At 31.7% G+C, this 25,270-nt stretch overlaps 1 protein-coding gene across 4 annotated transcripts in view; it reads right to left on the minus strand.

Annotated features, from left to right (window-relative positions):
- LOC107437961 (uncharacterized) overlaps positions 1–25,270 on the minus strand; it is an 89,632-nt gene that overhangs the window by 27,680 nt on the left and 36,682 nt on the right. For 2 of the 4 annotated variants that reach the window (XM_016050113.3, XM_016050112.3), the window contains exons 2-4: positions 11,304–11,398; positions 2,792–3,073; positions 317–583 (exon numbers count right to left, since the gene is read on the minus strand). In XM_016050113.3, coding sequence (XP_015905599.1) covers positions 317–583; positions 2,792–3,073; positions 11,304–11,397 — 643 coding nt within the window. In that variant the 5' untranslated portion in view covers position 11,398. Of the gene's footprint in view, positions 1–316; positions 584–2,791; positions 3,074–11,303; positions 11,399–16,615; positions 16,730–24,699; positions 24,840–25,270 lie in introns of those variants that run through there. The other 2 variants (XM_016050114.4, XM_071185088.1) reach the window with 2 other exon arrangements.

Consider the following 25,270-nt stretch of genomic DNA (forward strand, 5'->3'; position numbering starts at 1 on the left):
TCGAGGACGGGTAAAATTTCTGACTTTTTTCGAGCCCTGATCAATACCTACTTTGAAATGAAAACCACGCAAGCATATTCCAGACTAATTTGGATTAGTTATGTTAAAGTGAAAAAAAAATTGATTCATTACTAATACCCATAAAAATACAACCACTCTATGTTATTTTCTCTGGTTAATAAATACTCTTGAAAATGTCACTTTCCTTCTTCCTCCACTAAACTCTTAAAATGTCAAATCAATAGTTAGATCACTTAAAGAAAGCCATTTGATTCCATGGCAGCTAGAAATTAAGAAAAAAGCACTAGAAACATACCAGGTATACACTGGTTTTCAAAATAATCGACATCGCCGAATGCCGGTCTGAAAGATGAAGGTTGAGATCGCCTATCTTCACTGCTCAGTCGACATTGTTGAAAGGAGTAATCGTATTCTCCAGACCGACAAATGAATCCTTTCTCCCTTAGGCACAGTTCTTCACACTGAAGTCGACTGCTGACGCCTGGCACTGTTCTATCATCGAACCCAGATATCTCGTAACCTACCACTCTTTCGAACGTCCAAAGTCGATTGCATCGAGGAGCTGAAAGAATAAAAAAAAATATGCAACGAATAATTTCAAGAAAAAGTGAAGCAAAAAACTTATTGAATATAAAAACTTCTTTTGATTCGTAGTTTAAATGAGAGAACGATCGGCATATTTTGAGCACTCAGACGCGACGCTCCTCGTTAGAGCGACACCACGTGGATAGTTGCAGACAGAAACATATCAGCATAAGAGAAATTAGAGAAGAGAAATTACAGAGAGAAATTAGAGAAGAGAAATAAGAGAAGAGAGGGAAATAGAAAGTACCAAATTCAGCCGAAAAAAGTGGCTCTAGCCAGGGCTGAAAGTCCATAAATATCAAGACGGAAAAGAGTAAAAACTGGTAAAAAAATAAATTTCCTTTTTAGCTTTTTTTCGGGAATAATAAAATATCAATAATCACCAATCTTTTTAACGGATATAATTTCTATATTGAATTGCTTCCACCCCGAGAAAAAAATTAATAGCAATTGTAGTCCCTTACGCTTCAGCAATTGAAGATGACTTCACGTTAATGGACGACAATTGCAGGCCACATCCTGCTAACTGGGTGAATGATTTCCTTTTAGAGGAAGAAATCATACGAACTGGTTGACTAGCGTGTTCTTCTTACATAAACCCAATCGAGCATGTTTGGTGCAATCTAAGCAGACGAATTGCTGGACGCCTACCACCACCAAAAACTCTCCAATAACTGGTAAGAGCTCTTCTGGAGGAGTGGGGTAGAATACCTCAGCCCCTTATTAATAAGCTCATTGACTCGATACCCCCAAGGTGTTCAACGTTGCTGGCTGTCCGGGAAAAACCATACCCCCGACTAAAAACGATTTTCTTTTAAGGAAACACTTTTTTTTATTTGTCTTTCTCGAATGCAGAAATTGTGTTTTTTTTCCTTTACCCAAATGCTCAACAAAACGCATTTCTTTCGTCCAAACAAATGCCATTTTTTATATCACATAGCCTACTAAGTCTGTCCATAATGTATCAATCATTCAAACAATTTTCTCGGTGTAGGATCAACCCACAACCGCAACATCCGTTAATTGTTTAAAGCAGTGTATGTATCACTTTCAGGACAATAGGAGTAGCAAAGTAAAGGCTGTGCAACGAAGGAGCACTTTCTCTGGTTAGGTGAGTCATTGTCTGCCTCAAAATCTGACATTCAGGTGCAGTTCATTACAGCAGCAATGACAATTGCAGCAATAACTGGAAGGATTAGTTTAATATGGATTCATTTATTTGACTGCAAACGGTTGGAGACGGTTGCACCTGTAAAATTTAGAAATTCCAGGAATCTCCCAGCGTGGTTTTGCCGACGTGAAGCCCATATTACTACTAGTGGGTACTCCTTTGAGCATTTTTTAAAAACATTTTAACAATAAAGATTATTTGTTTGTTATTATTTGTTATTATTGTAGTCTCCATTTTAAGCAAGCACGCACCCTCGCTCAGATCCTCCTTTGCTTTCCGATTCCCTATTATATGCTTAAAGTTATTGGTTTCTGCAATTTATACCATCTTTAACACTTGTGATCATTCGTTCGGAAAAATCCATTTCAAAATGTTTGATGGTTTTTCATTGATGGACCAACATAATCTTCATGGCAACCATCAATAGTCATCATTATATTTTTTTAATAGTAACCAACATAAGTAACCATATCCCCAATGTTGGAATTCGGACTGATTTTAGATGGTCATACATAAGAATAGCAAATTGTTTTGATGGTTTATTTCTTGTTGAACCATGAGAAATTTCCATCATAGTTTTTTAGAAATCAAATGTTTGAACGATCATGAACAACCATCATCCCTATGTAGGAATTCGAACTAATTTATGATGGTTCAACATAAAAAAATATTTTTTTGATGTTATATTCCTGAGAACCAACAAGAATTCGCATTAAACCATCATGAAAATGTACAGTTGGAACCATCATGGATTGTTGATCCCTGAGAATCAAACGTCTCTTGATGGTTAACCATCATAGCATTAAAGTAGCATTTTTCATCATGGAATGATGGTAGTTTGTTGGCATATCAAAAACCATGAACGAATAATGGAAAATGTTGGATGATGGTGACCATCAAATGATGCTGCACCATCATGAATCGCATTGAAACCAACATAAACCATCAAATTTTTTTTATGATGGGACCATCAAGAATTTTGACTTGGGCACCCTGTAAATAAATATATTTTACCAGTGAGGCATATTTTCTCAAAGTAACTGGTGGATGATGGCGGAGATGTCACAGCGATGTCACTTCGGCGTCCTTCCGATGTCACTGTCGACTTCATGCAGTTCTGAGCTGTGTAACTGAGCAGCATGGAATTGCAATCCGATAGTGCTCGACACCTGGAGAGGCATTCATAAGTGACTGAAGACTCCCCCTGCGTGCCCTTGTATAACGGCATCAGTCTCTGACCTCTCAGGGATGCTCCGGCCACTTTTTCGAAGGATGTCGAACCAAGCGGGCATTGACCTTGTAAAAAACAAATGGAATATCAGATATAATTTGATTAGAATAAAAAGCATTAAAGCAAATTATATTTTGTTTAAAAAAAAAGACGAATCTACGTTAACTTACAAATGTTAATGTAGAGTCATTTCATAGATAGAATCTTTGAAATGACTCTACATACAGAAGCATTTCATAAAATCATAGAATCATTTTATAGAATTGTAAAACCTTTTTCTAAAATAATTTTATTGAATTTTGAAATTATTTTATCGAATCATAGAATCATTTAATAAACCATGGCAGGCCGGGATAGCCTGGTTGGTAGGGCGCTAGACTCATGTTCGTGAGAAAAGGAGTTTGAATCCAGCCTGCCGAAGACTCCTCATGTGGTAAATGTTGACTTGTGCTTTTTAAATCTGTCGGGTCACGAAGTCCTCCATGTTCCCATAACACTTTATACCTCTGGGGGTACTGGATTGGAGATTGATCGTTTTATGGTTCAGGTCAAAATTACGATCCTTGGATGAATGAATAGATGTATGAATGGGTTCGCTCTGTAAACGGGAGTGACTCATGGGTATGGCAAAAGTCAAATTCTTGACCATAGAGGGCGTCACTGGAAAACAAGAACAATCTCAACCCCTATGCCTTAATGACCTACGACAACAATAACATTGAACGAACCATGGTATCATTTTTTAAAATTATTTAATAGAATCATAAACTCATTTCACATGAATCATAGAATCATTTTATGGAATCGCAGAATTATTTCATAGAAATCCTAAAATCTTTCCATAATTATTTCAATTTCATGAAATCATTTCATTTTCAGTAAAATAATCAAATGGCTTCATTTTGAAAGGTTATTGTATGATCATTTTATAGATAGAATCATGTAATACTTTCTATGAAATTATTGATATGAAACATTTCATAAAATCATAGAATCACTTTATAGAATTGTAAAACCTTTTTTTTTAAAGTAATTTTATTGAATCTTAAAATTATTTTATCGTATCTTAGAATCATTTTATTGAACCATGGTAACATTTCATAGAAATCATAGAACTATTTTATAGAATCATAAACTCATTTCATATGAATCATAGAATAATTGTACAGAATCATTTCATAAAAATCTCAGAATCATTTCATAATTATTTCAATTTCATGAAATCATTTCATTTTCAGTAAAACGATAAATGGTTTCACTCTGGAATGTTAATGTAGGATAATTTTGTAGGTAGAATCATATAATAATTTTTGTGAAATGATTCATAAGAAACAGTTCATAAAATCCTAGAATCATTTTATAGAATAGTTAAAACCTTTTTTCAAATCATTTTATTGAATCTTAAAATTATTTAATTGAATCAAAGAATCATTTTATTGAACCATGGTAACATTTCATAGAGACCATCGAAATATTTTGTAGAATCATTCACTCATTTCATATGAATCATAGAATAATTGTATAGAATCATTTCATAGAAATCCTAGAATCACTCCATAGTTATTTCATTTCATGAAATCATTTCATTTTCAGTAAAACAAATGGTTTCATTTTGAAAGGTTAATGTAGGATCATTCTATAGATAGAATCATGTAATAATTTCCATGAAATGATTAATATGAAACATTTCATAAAATCATAGAATCATTTTATAGAAGGGAGGAAAAATTTTTTAAAGTCATTTTATTGAATTTTAAAATTATTTTATCGAATCATAGAATCATTTTATTGAATCATAATAATATTTCATAGAAATCATAGAATTATTTTTTAGAATCATAAACTTATTTCATATGAATCATAGAATCATAGGATAGAATTATTTCATGTTGTGTATTAATGTTTCGATAAATTATAATTTTAAAGAAATGCTCATCGTTATCAATAAAAAATTTAAACAAATTAAAGATTAACAGATTTAACTCTTTAATATATTTTCCTAAAGCTCTACTAACAAGTTAAAATATATTTATATTAAAGTATAAAATCAAAATGCATAGTTTAAATTTTTTTTTTCTATTTATATTAAAAAATGGATCAATAATTTATTTGTAGATTCAATGGTGAATAACTGTTTCTCTAAGATCGAAATAAGTGCTAATTTGAAAAGTTAATTGTTTAGGACTGGACTGTGTTTGGAAAATTTTAACTTTTAACATAGATAAATGCACCAGTGTTTCATACTGTATTTCATAATCATAAATTATTAAAATGTTAAATATATTATTTTTCACTTATTTTGACTTAAATAAATACAAAATATTGAAAAATTATGAATATAATGTTGGATTAAAATTCTGCGTCAAAAGGTTAAAGGTTATATTCAGAGTTCATTAAAAATTCTATTTGTTCTTAAATTTCTGCATTCAACTACCACTGGAAAAAAAAATACCTCTAATTAGTTATTGTTTCAGTGAAAAAATTCGTTGTTAAATATCCGATGTTGCAAAAATGCTTCTTGCATCATGCTCTCTGAACTAGAATTAATTAATATCAAAGTTAAGGATCAAGACTACAAGAGTACTTTTTCTTCTTCTTTATATTTCTTTAAAAATTATGTCTATTTTTCGTGAGAATTATTTTCTTTAGTATCACAGAGCAGTAAAATAAGAGAATTAAAGTTAGTTAAAAGCATTATTTTTCATTATATGGCCCTCAAATTCAGATAAAAATACGGTTAACTTCAAGACTACAGGCATCTTAAAAGATATTGAACATCATTCATTAAATTTTACACATCCGCTATGACTAAAGGCATCTTGAGGCAACTATTTCGTGTCGCAATGAAATTCCTTTAATTTTTCTTTTATTTTTTTCCGTGCACGGAAAAAAAAACATTTTTTTTACGCAAAATATATTCAAGGTTAGTCACATATTTCAAAAGGATGTATTTCAAAACCGTCTGGATTATTTGTTAGAATTTGTAATATAGCGAAGCATATAAAATAAATCAACCACAAACCTCAAATTCGCAAGAAGACTAAAAAACAAACACTCATGCTCTAATATATATCACTAATATATATACATATATATATATATTAGTGATAAATCTATAAGTCTCTCTTTTAATGAGGGATAAATTCATTATCTCATGGAAGATTTTAATTTAAAGAAAAAACATTGCCTGTAATCTTTACTGAGATTCTTAAAATAATCACTAAATTCGTTTCAATCTACAGTCCTTGGCAAATTATTAGACGCACTATAAGATTCTACATAAAATCTTAATTATCAGGTTATACTATACAGCATTATTGTTTTTAGGTGACTGAAACCGGTTTGAACTTGTTTACGTTTTTGTATGAATTGTTTAACATTGTAATGCAATACGTTAAAAATAAATACAAATAGGAAGTATACAAAAAGTCTCCTGAATAAAAACCCATTACATGTATGCATAAATATAAAAGTCTTACATATAATTACGTGTAACACATGCAATTATTAAAAAACTACAGTGTGTCAAATAATTTGGTCTAATTATTATGCAGTGAATTCTCGATAACTCGAATCTGATAGGACTGACGAAAAACTTCGACATATCGGAAGTTCGACTTACCGTTAGTTTTGGTTTTGGACTTTCAATATATTGCCGGATTATTTAATTAATGCTTATTAATTACAAATCTTCTAAATGCTTACAATATTTAAGATCATTTTTCTGACAAGCCTTTTACGATAAGACTGTTTGAAGCACTTTATGATACCCTGGTCCATCGGCTGCAACTTTGCTGTTGTGTTTGACGGGAGAAACTGCAAGTTTACTGCTTTCAAATTAGGTAGATCACTATGCGCTGTGCCATAAGAGTATCAGTTTTCATCCATAAAGAGTATCAGTTTTCTTAGCGAAGAATTTCCGATCCAATTTTCTTACATAGTCTTCAAATAATACTGATGTAATCAAAAACTTTTTGTTAGACTTGTAATCCAAAGGATACGTTTTTACATTCTTGAAACATCGGGGATTTCGGTATTTTCCGATAGCAAGTAAGGGCAATTTCTCTGTCCCAGGCGCATTTCCTCCAACTAGGACAGTCAAATGTTCCTTGCTCATTTTACCCCCTGAGTAGTTTTCATCCTTAAACATCATAGTCTTATTTGGAAGACATTTAAAAAATAAACCGATTTCATCAATATTGAAGACATCATTTTAACTGTATCCTTGAAGTAAATTTGGCAACGTTTCATTTAACCACTGTTCACATACTTCAAGAGAGACAGCTTCAGCTTCTCCATGAAGAGTGCAAAAGACATTGTGTGTGTGTTGCAAAGGAAGGGACAAGATATCAGCTCCTAGATTTTTTTTCTTGCTTCAAAAGATCCAAAAAAAATCGAGTTAAAGGGAGTAAAATTCGAGTAATCGAGAATAATTAACATGAAATTGAAGATAAGAGGGTCGGGACCTCATAAAAAAATCGAGTTATAGTAATATTCGAGTTATCGTACTTCGAGTTATAGCGATTTGACTGTAATATGCTAATATAATACCTGATATAATAAATATTCTAATTTATATAATACATCGTCTAATATATGCTATCGTCGAATTTATATTATATATATCGTCGAATTTTACCAACTGATGCACGAGCGAAAACAAGTACAAACCGGTTTCAGTTGCGTAAAAGCAATAAAGCTGTATAGTATCACCTGATGATTAAGATTTTACATGGAATCTTATAGGGCGTCTAATAAATTGGCCATGGACTGTATTAACGACCCGTCATATAAACATGGATGGCAACTTTCTAAAGTTCTTGTGAAACGCTGCAATATTCTAGCAGTCTTATAGTCAGACTTTTAAAATGTCGGCAACATTACCAAACTTTTTGAAAGCTTTACTTAAAAAATTGTTCGTAAAGAGATTTCATTCATGCTTTTCTTACAATAATGACGTATGTTGAAAACCTACAAGTGAATGAACCTCGCATGAACAAGAAAGGAAAAGTGTCACGAAAAATTATATTTCGTGCAAAAAGAATGTAGATAAGAAACATTCGAATGAGTAGCCGTTTTGTATTAAAGAATGCTGCACTACAACTTAGACAAAGGATGTACACGATGCTCCTGTCTGGACACTTTTCATTTTCATGTATGGTGATGCCCTAGGTCAGGGATGGCGAACCAATGGCACGCGACACAATATTTTGGGCACTCCACAGATCACAATTATTGTTACACTATGAATTGTTATTACACAAATGTTATTACGCTATGAAGCATATGTAACAATTAAATTAAAATTCACAAAAACAAACAAAATATTAAACAATTATTAATAAAAAAAATGAAAAATTAATACTAAAAAACAATTAATAACCGTAAAAAACAAGCTAACAATAAATAATTAGCAAAACAAATCAACAGTCCTGCTTAAACTAACATCTTAGAACCTAATATAAGTTATTGGTCATCTAATCTGCAACAAGTCACATGTTACTTTAAGTTGAATTACTTGTATAACTGAGACATTGCAAAATGCATTTTTTTCAATGTAAATAAAGAGTTTTGAGTTGATAGTATTTAGTATTATTATTTTCCCAATAATCACGAAGTTGAAATTATTTGACGACACGTCTATGACCTCATTAAAGCAATTTATTAGAGAAAATGGCACGTTGGCGTATAAAGGTTCGCCACCCCTGCCCTAGGTATAGTTTGTCTATGTAAAGCCATTCGTCTGGATAGGTGGCGGTTACTATGGTTACGAGGTTTAACTATTTCAAATAGATGTGTTGGTTCATTATTTTGACTCTGGTCGGCGAGAGAAAAGGGAATAAGGGGTAAAAGAAGCTCCTCTCTTTGAAATGCGCTATTTCTTATTCCTATAGCAGCAGACGGCCTTTGACTTCGTGGCGAGGGGAGTTCTTTCTGTAGACAAACTATAGTGCTATTGAAGTAGTGGCAGTGTGCAATAGCAGATCAGTGTGGGAGAGTTACGGAAGCGGTAGCAGAGTGTAAGTTTGTTCTTTGTGTCTAACTTCTGTCTGAGGGGTAGGTTAGGTAAAAATGATATGGGTGGAATACACCCGAGTTGGAGATCACCTTTGGTTATTTCCTCTTTTTGGGAGCATCCATATTTATAGTATGGGAGAGAGTCACTTACAGCTGCACTACAACCATCATCATCATCAAAATTTATATGGGTGCCTGAAGTCGTTTACGGCCCTTTTCCCATCCATCTTGAAGTTTTAACTTTAAGGTGGTTCTTTCTGGTAACTGGAATGCAAATTGCGGTGAAAAGAAAATTAAATATTTTGTTTTTCTAGTTAAAGCTGCGTCGCTACAAAAATAAGCTGCCACTGGCTCTAGGTATGCGTCTTCTTTCAGGTTTTCAAAAGTAAAAATTTCCATAAATCCTGCGGTATCTCAATTTATGGCTTTTTTTTTTTTAATAAAGAAGAAGTTAAACTTCGTAACCTGCGACGTTAATTGTAGAAGAATCAGCAGTCGTAGAAGGATCACTAGTTCCATTCAACGACTCTTTTCCCTGCTCCCTAATAAATTATATGTGTATCAAAACGAACTAAAAAAATATTTATAGAAAAACAAAAGTTTTATGACTTTTATTATTTTTATGTTAGTGAGAACTAAAACAATATGGAAATGAATGAGGGAAAACTGGATCCTACCACGTGATTTCCCGGCCAATAAAAATGTAGCGTTAAACGTTTAAGGCAACCTTGTTGGTAGTCGCATAAGAAGTATAACTTCAAAAATTGCAGTTTAATTTTGCAATACGATGGTCTAAAAAAAACTCAATCTTGAGATCGCTATGCATGTTCTTATTTCGGATAAGCTTAAGTTATTTTTCGGAGTATTTTATTTTGTCATCTTACTTGTGATCTCTCTAGGTGTGTTATCTCTAGGAGTGATGGGGATATGTTACATCAGGCTGCAGATACGTAAGTTAAGATTAGGTGGATCAGTGAGATGTAGAATAAGTTTTTAAGTCTGAGTTCTATTTTGCGGATTTGAAGAAGAATTTGTAATTTGCGAGCTGGCCAGACCAAGATACTTTTCATTAACAGTGTGGATATTGTACTACAAGCTTTTTTTTCCCGTGGTACTTAACCTCTTTGAGACGGGTGAGTCATATATGCATTCTCAAGGTGTCGATAATCAGGGTAAAAAAGATACTTTTAAAATTGGTAGACAAACTATTTTATATAGCAGTTTATTTGTGGGCGGGTTAATGATAGTTTACTTCATATAATTCGAATTAAAAATTGTATGGTTACACTTTTAACACACATGGATTGGATGTGTTCGATTTAAAGTGAAAACAAAAAATAAGTCTGTTAAATTAGCCATGCCCAAACTTAAGCTACCGCTTTTTATTTTTTACTATCCTGATTCTGATTCCCAACGAGTACATTTATGACTCTCTCGTCCCGAAAAGGTTAAAATGCCCATGGCAACTAAGACTTTTTTTAATAGATGGTTATAACTATTAAACATGCATGCATGGCTGCCAACTTTCTCTGAAAATTTCTTTTAAGTTTATGAATTTAATGATCTTTGTTTTGTACATTTGATTTAAAGTTATTTTCATCGCCACCACATATGAATGATTCAAATGTTTATATTATAAGCTACTGCGTTACAGCTCTCTTGATGTGAGATTTTTAAAATTTTGGCGAAATTAGCAAAAATTCTGACGCGTTGATTTTCAATTGTCTACTGTACTATAAAATAATTTGCAGGAAACGTAGTAATACGCATTGGATTATTTTTCACCCAAAAAAAGGAAATAGTTTTAAATAGTTTACAATTAAAAATACAAGGCTGCAAACTACTGCGCTATTTGTAAAATATTTTATTGAGTGATAGAACGTTTGGTAATTTTGCCAACATTTTAAAAGCTTTTCTTTAATCTAATTCTAACCTCTCTAAGTTGATGGCTCTAAAGTAGATTTCCAACAACCACAAGTGTGAATAAAAACAAGTTCATGCACCTTGAGAGGTTGATCGCTTAATGTTGCTTTTGAAATTAACTTCAAATAAACCTTAAATCAACCTTAACACCTCAAAACAACCTTAACTAAACCTCAAAAACACTTTAAATTTTTGTAAGGGTGGTTACTAATTGAAAATTTAAATTTTCTGATTTATATGTAACTGGCAGTCATAATTATGTGTATTTCTTTCATTTTCATCACAATTTTTAAAAATTCGAGTGCAGAATCCTGTTGAAGCTAAAAGAATTTTTTTTTCTTTTGATAAACTTACCTTGACATGTCTGTAGAGTTATCCACAACGACACGAGTCTGAGTAACAGCCAACATTGATAGATTCTTTTACTGTAACAATTTTTGTCATCCATTCTAAAAGAGGAAGGAAAAACAGTTAATAAAGTTACATTAAACAAGTTTTCCACAGATTTTGAAACATTCTCTTATATACAAACTGCTCTATTTTCTTCATAATATTTTTTTTTTTTTGTAGTGGAAACACTAAAACTTTTAGAATTCTGTTTAATGTCGGAAAATTTTGACAGGCTCCTCCTTAACCCGTTTCGTCCCGAATTTATAAATTGAAATGATACAAAAAGTGATTTTATGGAAAAAGTGGTTTAATATATTATCGAAATTAATTCTTTTTTCTACTGTTAGGGCATTCAAAAAGTCTTTGATAGATCAAAACGTACTTGCTCCTTATAATTCTAGATCTAATCAGAAATAACTAAATCATTGTGGTATCTGTTAATCTTTTAATTCACCCAGATAAATGAAAATGCTGAAAAAAGTTTCCCATCACAATGAATGTCTTTGAAAAAAGGAACTGTCCTAAATATATGACGCTGGGCGTTAACCGGTTAAGATTATTATGACAAAAATGCATTAATATGCCTTCCAATAGGTAAACCGAGTTCGAATCCCAGCGATGGCTGGTCGATACGAACTCCGCATCCGGCTTGCACCGATCACAGTGGGGATGTAAAATATCCTCAGTGGTAGACGGATCATGGGTTAGAGTCCCCTTGCAATCAGGCTAACAGTGGAAAGTTTTCGTGTTTTCCCTCTCTATGTAACGCAAATGCGAGTTAGTTCTATAAAAAAGTCCTCCACGAAGGCAAATTTCTCCCAATACTTGATCCAGGAGTTCCCTTGTCTTCTGGATTGAGTTCAAAATTACAAGGCTGCGGAGTTGTACAGTAGTAGTTGCAAGCCCCAAAAATTGGGTCGGTTGTTCAACGATGGTTGTAAAATAAAATATGTTCCAATTATTTATGTATAGTGGTGTGCAAAATCAATTTTGTTTACATTTACTAACAAGAATGCTAGGAGCGACTAAAAAACGTAAGCAGTGTTTAAAACTCAATTAATTTTTTTTACTTACTCTATTTAATTATCCAATCGAAATTGCCATCATGAATTACATTGGAAATTATTTATATTTAAATTGAAAACACATTATTTGCAGTTACTTTCAATATAAACTGAAAGAAAAATTTGCTAATTTAAATCTCTTTTAATATATTTTTGCTTTTCATTAGATACCACTTTTTACATTTTTAGTCAACCGTGGCATTCCTCAAAAATCAAGATTCAAAACATAAAATTTACTACCGCTTGAAAAATATTTTCCAAAAAGTGAAGCAAGTTGGCATCTCTTCATTTTATAACAGGTATCAAGTTTTTGTAACGATACTGGAAATTTTAAAGCTTTAACTTCCATTTAACCCATGCCCAGGGATGCCAACTGCTCCTTTTTCTACAAAAGTTTTAATAAATTGGTCGCTAAAATAATTTACACACAAATTTACACTTTTTTAAATAGCTTCAAAAGTTTTGTTTCTTATCTCAACACTTTTTGCTTACTTTGATTCTTAAGTTATTTAGATAACCGATTGTTTGCCTTCCTCTAGGCAATATTATAATCTTATATACTCTTAAAATATTTACTTTTAACTTTTTATGCTCAAGGTTTTCTTTTTGTTTTTGTATATCTTACTTTGCTTACATTCTAAAATCAATTCATGTTATTCATTCTAATTTTCAAAAATGTGTCAAATCAACTTTTTTTGTCTCTGAATACTTAACGATTCAGTTTTCGCTTTTGGATTGTCGTCTTATTGTTTGTAAATATCCCTACTATTTTGCTAACAATTTACTTTAAACATGCAAATTTTTTTTAAAACTTTCCTATACATTATGTAACGGCAATCGTTGTTTTTCAATTACGCAAATTTGAGTAATTTTGCATTATTACTTTCGATATTTTACTTAAGATTGCTTTTGTTATTGTTGTTTTGTTATTGTCCCTACTATTTTGCTAACAATTTACTTTAAACATGCAATTTTTTTTTAAAACTTTCCTATACATTATGTAACGGCAATCGTTGTTTTTCAATTACGCAAATTTGAGTAATTTTGCATTATTACTTTCGATATTTTACTTAAGATTGCTTTTGTTATTGTTGTTTATGCTTAAATTGTGCGTTTTTGTTTATCTCCCTGTCTTTGCTGGCATCTTTTGCATTCCAGGCTATTAATAAACACAACTATCACTCATTGCTTACATTCTTGATGCATGGGTAAAGTCCAAACAAAGAAACATGTACAATGTCTGAAATGAGAAGTTCTACTAATGGATAACACTGAGGGAAAAAAAATTGTCTTCAGCTTGAGATTTTTCACAGATCTTTTGTTTCTCAGCGTTGGCTTTAAATCAGCAATCAGTTTCTCTCAACAAGCTACAGTTTTTATGTAATATTCTTAGTTAGGATTTTTTAAAATTCCCTCTATTGTATACTAAGTAGTCCCCACATCTCTGATACGTAGAGAGTGGTAGAACTAAGGCGATAATACCTTTTAGTTTGTGATGATATAGGTTATGACATTGCTGCCAACAACTATGGATACTCAGTACTATTTCATTCTTAAAGTGGCAATAAATCTTAAAAATTTCTTTTTGATTTTAGGATTTATAAATTTAATTTAACCCTTTGGATCCGATTTATTTAAATTCCGAACTAAGAGGAAACCACCAATTTAAAAACCTTGGAAAAAAGCTTCTTTTTTTGTTTGTTAAATAGTTACCAAATTTAACTTGGCTCCTTCATTAAATGATTTGTCATTTATAAGATGTGGTAAATTTTGAATAAAATATACCACAATATTTTTAATATATCAAAATATTTATAATATATCAAAATATTTTTTAAAAAAATTTCTATCCAATTTGCATTTCAGTTACCAGAAAGAACCACCCTAAAGTTAAAACTTCAAGATGGATGACAGGGGTCTGTTTAGAAGAAATCTGGGTCCGTTAACGGACTCTTCACAAAATATCTTCATAAAAACGGACCCTTCAAAAAATATTTTAACTTAAAAACGGACCCTTCACAAAATGATTTTTCTTTTAATCGGACCCTTCACAAATTTGTTTATCTTCATTATTATTTTGTTAATCGAATAAACCCTTCCCAGTGGGGTGGGGGGAAAGAAAGACAGATGTGAACGAATAAGTATTGTCTTCGTCAGACGCTTCTTCCTATATTCGTCCGAAATGAATATTCTGCGTTCAGCAGTATAGGCTAAATACCAAATATTTGTATGTTGCATCTCTAATTTAGTAGCAGCAATTGCTGTTTATTTTTTAAAATTTAATTTTTTTTATTTATAATTTTACAGTGTTGAGAATAATCTTGTTATGTCTTTGCAATTTAAAAACTCCTTGAGAAAGTTTTTTGCAATAACCGGACCCTATTTGTACAAATTCACAAAAGCAGGACCCTGGTTGAAAGAATGTGACTTAACGTTTATTTTATATTCACAAATTACGAGTAATTTTTTCACAATTTTACAAAAACCCACCTTTCACATAATGTCTGGACAGACCCCTGGTACTTTATAAACTTGCATATTCAGACAAAAGAAAAAAAAATATCCGCAGCTTTCTGAACAAAACTAATCTTAGAAGAAATCCCCATACCCGAATCAGGTAAGATCAGTGGTCGGAAGTTGCGCACTAAAAGTCGTGAAACTACTGTAGTTGCTACTTTTTTTCCGTAGTATGTGCTACTTTTTGTTAAAAAAAAGTAGCGTAGTGAGCAATACTATACTGAAAAAAAAAATAAAAACAGTAGTTTGTAGTGATTCCTGGCAACTACCTTTAACGTTTGTTTAGAAAAGAAACACTCTTCCTAGCGCAAATAATTTTTCAAATTTGATGGATATAAATCTTCGCGGATCCTTCAATGGATGCAAAGAAAATTACCCTGTGGCTGTAGCTGAGCGTTTATAAGAATTACGTATTTAAAATCGCATTGTTGTAGTTCATTTACGTGGCACTATCGCTGAACAATGGGCTATTGGCGACGGTCTGGAAAACATCCCTGAGGATGATCCGAAGACATGCCATCACAATTTTGATCCGCTGCAGAGGGGATGGCACCCCAACTTCAGTAGCCCGACGACCTGCACCCGAAGTCGAGACTTCACGGTAGAACAGTTTAGCGAGGACCAATACCGCACACCCCTCGGTCCCTACGCAGACTGATCCAAGTGGTCACCCACCCGCATACTGACCGCAGCCAGTGATGCCTGACATCTGTGATCTGCTGAGAACCGTGTCTTAACGATCAGTCCACTGCGTGACTAAAAATCACGTATAACTAATATTTAAACTAACCATTCCGAAAAAACATAATTAATCATTTCTATCACACTTTCACATTCGAATGCACACTCGTAAAGCATTGCTGTTATTCCAAAGTATATCGATGTACTTAATTTCTTAGAGCAGTGTTTCCCACTTTTGTGTACACTTTCTACATTTTTCGTTACGTTGTGTACCACTAACAAAAAAATGAATGTATTTTTTGCTATAAAAAAAATTGCATATAAGTTAAAAATCACAACTAGTTGTTGACACCACTAAGTTTTAACTGTTAACTCTGAAAAAAATAGCCAATGGAAAAATACGTAATCTTAAATTTTCATGACTAGCTTCGTTTTTCAATAAAATTTTATGAAATTTTCGTTTGATAAAAGTTATTTCGCAAAAGAACGCGTACCCCCGCTAAACTGTTCCCGTACCCCTGGGGGTACGCTTACCACACTTTGGGAAACACTGTCTTAGAGGAAATAAACGAGCATTAAATAGTTAAAAAATTTCAAGTATGTGATGATTTCGCATTTCCTAAATTAAATATTCTCTATCGAAAAAGGCATAGAAAGTTAACGATCAAATGAACAATCTCGAAAAAAAAAAATTTTTGAACAACAAACTGTCTCCCGTGGACATAAATAATTATTTTTTTGTTATTCCCTTGCATTTAATGTAAGTTCGTCTTCTTATAAAGTAGTGAAATAGTTACTACAATTCCAAAGTAGTTTTGTAGTCACTACATTTTAAAAAAAAGCAGTTGTAGTTAACTACATTTGTAACAAAGTAGTTGTAGGAGTGGTTAACTACAAAAATATTGTAGTTTTTCCCACTACTGGTTATTACCAACTTAATTTTTTTTTTTTTTACCCAAGAAAAAGCAAATATTAAAGAACAGTTTATAATTTAAAACAGTGTGATCTACTTACTTTAACAACACGAATAGCTGAATCCAATTTCGTATATATTTATATCACCATAGAGAACAAATGAAAAAAGAAAAAATAAGCAATGATCTTGAAAACGAAGCAAACACTGAAATTTTTTTTTCTACAACTGATTGATTAACTCGCGAAAGTTTTCAAACAAATTCGAAAAAAAAAAAAAGAAAAATATTTTGGTTGTTTGAAAAATGTTGTCTTACTTAATTACTCTGTTATCTTTTATCTACGCCAATTTTTTATAAAAAAACATGGGTTTTAACTGGATTTTCCCATCAAATTTATATTCATTGGATTCATATAGATTACATATAAAGCATTATTTATCAATTTTGCCCATTTGTTTCCTTACAGTAATAGCCTCAAAGGAGTATGCTTTGATATATACCCACTGTCAGAATTCTCTGCCACTGCCCACGCATTTGAATTACCCCTGACCTGAGGGTCAGAAGGTGACGGACACAGGAAGTGGCGTTCCCCTAGATTGAGGGTGGAGTAAGGTAAATAAAAGGACCTTTTTTGGTGATAAATGGGATTCTTTATGAGAGATTGAATCGATGTTACCAGATTGGGCTACAAATAGCGGATTGGGCTACTTTTAAAAGTCCCCGCTACTGAAAATCAAATTTGGGCTACCCGCTACTTTTTGGGATACTCATTATTTTTCAAACGTTACAATTCTTAAAAATACGCTCATTTTTTTTTCTTACTGAAATTTTTTTTAAAATTTTTCTCTTCCAATTACAAAATGATTCTGAAAAATCTGCAGTATTTTTACCATTTTTTTTTTTTTAAGGAGCTTCTTTTTTTATTTTGAAAACGCATCCGCTTTAGTTTTGGATTCTTAATTTGCTTTGCTGTCTGGAGTCTTGAATCTTTCCATATCGTAGATTTGTGCAATCGCAAAGATATATATGTGGAAAAATGCACGGCGAGCATGATGGGAAAAAGATCTTTAACTTCAACCATTTCTAATCGTTTATCTTCTGGAAAAATAAATCACGTGACCTTCAATCGAAATGAGTTTATTAATGAGTTAAAATGAAATATTAAATTTGACGAATACAGAATACTTAAATAAATATTTATATTATTAAAATTTCCTGTCATCATTAACCCTTTCGGGCCGACTGTCACAAATACGTGCAAGCATGAAACCATATCAGTCAGGGTAAAAAGATAAAACTGGTAATCAAAGTAATTCTTTAGCAGTTTATTTGTGGGTGGGGTTATAATTGTTTGATTTATTTAATTCACCATTACTTAATTCAAAATAAAACTATTTAGTTATACTTTGAATTATTATTGATTATATACATGATTAAACTAACAATAATTAAAGTAAAAGCAAAGTAAGACTGTCAAATTAGCAACGACTACATTTAGGTTACCGTTTTTTATTTAATTACAACTTGATTCTGATTTTGTACGAATGCATTTCTGAATCAACCGTCCCCAAGGGGTTGAGAGTGATGTAATAATTGAACGAACCGAAACACCCACTTTACCCCACACGTCACACCCCTCTGGGGTAAAGTGGGCATAGCTCTGAAATTAGTATATATTTCAGTGAAAAAACAGATGTAAATATTTTAGAAATAAAAATACTCTTAAATAAATGTATCATGATTGTATTTAATAAAGTAAATGCTTAAAATTTTTTTCCTTCGTATTATTAAATTAGAAAGTTAATGTTTATGGCTATAAAAATTAGGTATCACTATAGATTCAATATAGTATTTTGCTGAACTCAACGCAATTTCATCAAAAAGCAAGCAAACTGTAATATTTTTTGGGTTTATTTGAATTATAAATGAGGATGTAAAAATTAATATCTATAGTGGTGATTGAAAGTGTTTTTACGATTCGTAGCAGGCGTGTATTCAATTTAGTTATTTTAAAGGAAATCCTTTTATTTTCTTTGGAAAAATTGCCATACGAAGGCAGAAACATGCGTGAAAACTCATCTATGTTTTTAATGATGCTCACTAAGTTTTACAATAGTATGCTGTTTTGGTATTTTTTTTTTAAATGTATACTATGTTATAGTATTATTTCCTTCCTATAATTGTTCTCTTTAAAAAAATAAAATTTAAAAGAAATGTTGTTTTCTGTGTTAAAATTACTATATAGGACTGTAATAAAACAGATAAATTATTTTCTAGCTATTTCTTTTTTTTTCTTAAATTTTTATTTTGAACAGCTGATTTAATTTTGGGCTTATGACTAAAAAATCAAACACGAAAACCTCACAAAAACCAAAGATGCCTAGTAGGTAATATTTCATAATCGTCGTTGAACAATCGATCCAATTTTTGGATATAAGACTATTAGTGTTCAACTCCGTAGCCTTGTGATTTTAAACCCATTCCAGAAGACAAGAGAACTTCTGGATCAAGCATTGGGAGAAATTTGCCTTCGTGGAGGACTTTTTGATGGACCTAACCCGCATTTGCGTTACATGGAGAGGAAAACCACGAAAACCTCCCACGGTTAGTCTGATGGCAAGGAGGCTCTAACACTTGATCTGTCTACCACTGAGGATATTTTACGTCAGCACTGTGGTCGGTGCGAGCAGGGTGTATTGATCAGTCATCACTAGGATTTGAACCCGGTTAACATCATTGGAAGGCGAACGCTCTATCCCCTGAGCCATCACGGCTTTAGCTACTTCATTATAGAATATAGAGCATTAGATACTTTCTAAAGCTAACACAGAATTAAGAAAATCATACAACACTTAGCTAAGGCCATCCATATATCCACTTTAGAAAACAATTAATACTTATAGAATTTTTAAATTTATTCTTCAATTTTTATGTAGATCTGTTCTTTAGATGTCCCTCTAACGGGTTGAACTAAAATTAATAGTTTTTGCCACTTTTTAATGATATTAGAATGAAGTTAATCAACAGCTTTACTGAACGTATTGTATAAGTTGATCATAAACAGATAGTTTGTAAACATTGCATTTTTCATAAATTTTTAAACTTGAAAAAAAAAATGCACATCAAAATCCCAGCAAATGTCTCTAAAAATATTGAACAAATTATCTTAATTTAAAAGGAGAAAATAAATGTTTTACACCAACTTTACCCCACCCCTGTCCCTATTTTACGAATTCATAGAAACTATTTGCAATTTTGTTGCAATTGCGATTTAAATCATTTTAGCTTAAAAGCTATACAGGGGTCTGTCCAGACAATTTGTGAAAGGTCCGTTTTTGTAAAATTGTGAAGAAAATTACTCGTAATTTGTGAATATAAAATAAACGTTAAGTCACATTCTTTCAACCAGGATCCGCTTTTGTGAATTTGTGTAAATAGGGTCCGTTATTGCAAAAAACCTTTTTCGAGGAGTTTTTAAATTGTAAAGACATACAAGATTATGCTCAACACTGTAAAATTATAATTATTAGTTTTAAAAAATAAACAGCAATTGCAGCTACTAAATTAGCGATGCAGCATACAAATATTTGGTATTTAGCCTATACTGCTGAAAGCAGAATATTCATTTCGGACGAATAAAGGAAGAAGCGTCTGCAGAAGAGAAAATTTAGTTCGTTTACATGTCTTTCTTCCACCCACCCCCTTCCTGGGAAGGGTTTATTCGATTAACAAAACAATAATGAAGATAAACAAATTTGTGAAGGGTCCAATTAAAAGAAAAATCACTTTGTGAAGGGTCCGTTTTTAAGTTAAAATATTTTGTGAAGGGTCCGTTTTTATGAAAAGTTATTTTGTGAAGGATCCGTTAACGGACCCAAATTTCTTCTAAACAGATCCCTGTTATAGTTACAAATTTCTATCATTTGATTTATTAATTCAGTATTAGTCATGTGTTAATCTTTTTTGCCTTTAAAAATTCATTATGATGCTGTGATATTGAAAAATTCAATACGAACAGTAAAAAAATAAGGAGCTAAAATCCATTAAAAATTATAGATTAAAAGTATTAGTAATTTAATAGTATTAATAATTAAAAAATTTCAAAACCAAAAATTTGCACAGAAATTTTTCTGGAAATTACTTTAACCTTTAACGTCATGTTCACCATTTATTTCTAGTAAGGGTATATTAAAATATTTTTGGAATTTAGATTAAAAAAATTAATTAGCTTAATCGATAACATTAGTTTCAATTTTAACACCATTGTTTTGTCATGAGAGAGAAAATTTTTTTTTGTCCACCTCCCATTAACCCTTTCGCGCCGACTGTCACAAATACGTGCCAGCATAAAACCGTATCAACCAGGGTAAAAATATAAAACTGGTAATCAAAGTAATTCTTTAGCAATTTATTTGTGGGCGGAGTTATAATTGTTTGATTTATTTAATTCACCATTACTTTGTTCAAAATAAAACTATTTAGTTATACTTTGAATTAACACAGATTATATATATATGATTAAACTAACAATAATTAAAGTAAAAGCAAAGTAAGTCTGTCAAATTAGCAACGACCACATTTAAGTTACCATTATTTATTTAATTACAACTTGATTCTGATTTTGTACGAATGCTTTTCTGAATCAACCGTCCCCAAGGGGTTAAGTGTTATAAAAAAGTAAGATGCTTCATAACTTTTATTTTTCATTGAAAAAATAAATTTTAAAAATGCTGAAAACTGCAAGAGGAATTGTATTTATTACATTCCCTAAAAACAAGCATACTTTCATCAATTTTATTTAAACGTGTTTTATAAGAGCCGAAGTTCATAACGAATGGCATACCAAATCAAAAATGATAAAAAGAAAAAATGGTAGCCACACTAGCCCCATATCATGGGGCTAGAGTGGCTACCATTATAACTTATTATTTAATCTACCCTTATAGCTTATTATTTAGTCTTAAAACTTATTATTTAGTCTACCGATAAAAAAGGGGTAAAATCATAATGGAACTAATTTTAGTAAAAAATGCAATTTTGAGTAAGGATTTTATAACCATCGTTGAACAACCGACCCAATTTCGAGTTTATGACTACCAATGTTCAACTCCATAGTCTTGTAATTTTGAGCCTATTCCAGAAGACAAGGGAACTCCTGGACCAAATATAGGGAGAAATTTGCCTTCGGGGAGACCTTTTTGATGGATCTAACCCGCATTTGCATTACATGGAGAGGAAGACCACAAAAACCTTCCGCGGTTAGCCTGACGGCAAGGGGACTCTAACCCATGATCCGTCTACCACTGAGGATGTTTTACACCAGCACAGTGGTCTGTGCGAGCTGGGTGCGGAATTCGTATTGACCAGCGATGACTGGGATTTGAACTTTGTTCATCTCATTGAGAGGCGAACGCTCTATCCCCAGAACTTGTGTTACATTGAATTATTACATATTTTTATTTATTTCTAGTTCGTATACCCCTTCTCGCCCCCCCCCCTTTTTTTTTTTGCATGATACAAATTTCTATGCTTCATGCAGAAGAAGTTTTCTCATAGGCGTTTTTGAGCGGGAAATTTTAAAATAAAAATGACATCTGCTTACAATTTTTAACTAAAAATGTTTCCTCTCTCCCACACGAACAAATTTTCTGACTAAATCACAAAATTTAATAGCCGTGTGTTTTTATTGAATTTATGGAGACAAAAAAAAAATGGCTACGTAGCTTTTAATCCTGGTAACAAAAATAAAATAGAGTTCGATGATTTAATAAATTTCTGAAAATTACTCTATGTTATCTTAAAAGGAAAATATATATCTATATATACTAGTCCCTACCCACTCAAAGACTCTTTTCGTAATGCCCATATATATTTTACATGCCCCTTGCAATCATTAGGCTAAGAGCTACCACATAGTCTGCTGATCTCAAAGAACTTATACAACGATAAATAATACACGATTAGTTCAGTGAAATCATTGATTATTTTAACTTAACCCTTTGACGGTTATGAACGAGTTCAGCTCGCAATCGAATCGTGCCTCATAATGCGCGCAAACGAGTTCCGCTCGGGAGCAAGATTTTGACCGTAATGGTTAGTAACGAGCACTACTCGCGTAGTGAAATTTTTCCCCAATGCGCGCTGACGAGCTGAGCTCGTTCGCCATTATTATTCTGCATTGACTCTGTTAAAGACGAAAAGTACGTAAAAACTGTTATTTATGTACTACGAATACTTTAAGAAATTTTTAAAACGCGTGAGGCGAGCTATCTACCGCATCCAGAGATGCCAACTTGCTCCGCTTTGTAAAATAGTATTTCCTAGTGATAGCGAAAGTCAAGTTACTTTCAATTTAGTATTTTTCCTTCTAAGTAATCTTTTCACCACTAAATATCAAAAACTATAAGTAACATATAAAATGCAACGTTAAAGCAACAATCTACTGGTTGCTCTTTTAAAAAGTAGGCGTAATTGTCCTTCTCCAACGAAATTTGCTACCACTTTATAACAATTCAGAAGACGGAGCAGTTGGCACCGCCAGAGAAGGGTGACATTTTCGGAAGAACGGAGGTGGGAAACAGATGCCACTTTCGACTACTGTTTGCACGTAATACTGTCCGAATTAATGAAACAAAAACTGCTCATTTCCCTGACCGTCAAAGGGTTAATATTGGTTAACCCTTTAGTGGGCCATTTATTTCTTGTAAAGATAAATTAAGGAATTTTTGGAATTGAAATTCATATGAGAATAGTAATTGGTATAAGTAAAGAAGAACTCATTTAGTTTATAAAAAATCAATTTAAATTTCAATGCTATTTTTTTTTTGGTGGTAAGTATATTTACCACGACCTATTAGAAACTTATTGACTTTATTTTTCTTTATTTTTAAAATAAATTTTATAAATGCTACAAACTTCAGTAGGAATTATGCATTTTATAACTTTTATACTATAAAATGGTTGCCAATTTTATTCAAGAGCACCTCAAGAAATCTGAAGTTATTAACAATTGGAAACCTAAATTAAAAGTGGTAGAAAAGTTAACATGCAGTTTAAAAATTGGTGATAAGTATACTTACCACAACTTTAGAAAGGTTTAAAAGCCTTGTTTGGAAAGAACTAATGTGAGTTTGCGTTGCATATGAACTTTTAAATCATTTATGGGTAATGGGATTTAAATTCGTTACCAATTTAAGTATGAAAATAAAATCGTACGCAAATCTCGATAACAAATCATTTATGCTCCCTTTGATAAAATTTTTATGTATATTTAAAAAATGCATTATTTTAAGTAAATTATCAGATGTATGATATTTTTTATTTTTAAACATAAAATAAATGATGAAAGTTTCTTTTATTCAACTAATATAAATGCAGTTATAAGTTGGAGCTAAAATTAGTCAGAATAAAGCACGCAACTTCATTTAAAATTTTAGCTTAAAAAAACCGTCTGTAAAAATTTTACATATATTTTACAAATTAAAATAAATAAAAACCGTTGTTATAATCTCAAAAATAGGTAATAATATTAATTATGTGCACTAATTCTCAACTTATTTAACTTATTAACACTTACGTAACAACGAAAACACCGGAAAATATCAATAATTAAATCATCAGAATCTAAAAATACATTTCAAACTTTCCTCTGTGTTTGTAGCTACCCGAATCGTACGTACAAACGCAAAATATTTGCGCAACAGAATAAAGTAATTAAATTTAAAAAGTAAAAAAAAAAACAATTTTGGCCCATAAGTAAATTTTAAGTAAATAAAAACCGTTGTTATAATCACAGAATTAAGTAATAATATTAATTACGTACATTAATTCTCAACTTATTTAACGCTAGCACTTATGTAACAACAAAAACACCGGAAAATATCAAGAATCTAAAAATACATCTCAAACTTACCTCTGATGTTTGTAGCTATCCGAATCGTACGTACATCAACAAAATTTTTGAGGGAACGGAATAAAGTAATTAAATTTAAAAAGTAAAAAAAAAAACGATTTTTGCCCCTAAGTAAATTTAAAGTAAATAAAAAGCGTCGTTATAATCACAAAATTAAGTAATAATATTAATTATGTACACTAATTCTCAACTTATATAACTTATTAACACTTATGTAACAACGAAAAAACACCGGAAAATAGCAAGAATCTAAAAATACATCTCAAACTTACCTCTGTGTTTGTAGCTATCCGAATCGTACGTACATCCGCAAAATTTTTGCGGAGCGGAATAAACATATGACTGCGGGATTAAGTTGAGTTTATTATAGAGGAATCGGGAAGGCTGTGTCCCTGAAAGTGCTTACTCATTTGACAGAGGACAATGCTTCATTCGCATGCGTAAGAATCCTCAACTCATCATTAGGAACATTTTTACGGGCGCTATAGAAAATCTTCTTTGTGAATTGGGAGCAACTGTCAATAGGTTTTGAACGGCGAACGTTTAATTCGGCACTTTCTTTTTTTCTCGCGCATTGTTTTGTTATTAAAGGAAATGTGTCATTTTTCTCTAATAGTGATTATCATTTTTATCGATGCGAATCTGACAAAAATTTAATCTTTCCTTAAAAGAGCGGTTTTTTTTATAAATGGAGATTTTTCAGAAAAGAAAGACTTTTTCTTTGTTATAAAGGTATGGAAAAGATGCATTTAGAAATAATTCTCCTCTTTTCTGCATAATAAATTAAGGTTATTTTGAAGCTTTGGTAATTTAACCCTTAACATCCGAGACAGTTAAAAAAAA

This window comes from Parasteatoda tepidariorum, chromosome 9 (genome assembly GCF_043381705.1).
Source record: "Parasteatoda tepidariorum isolate YZ-2023 chromosome 9, CAS_Ptep_4.0, whole genome shotgun sequence".
In the NCBI taxonomy this organism is placed as follows: Eukaryota; Metazoa; Arthropoda; class Arachnida; order Araneae; family Theridiidae; genus Parasteatoda; species Parasteatoda tepidariorum.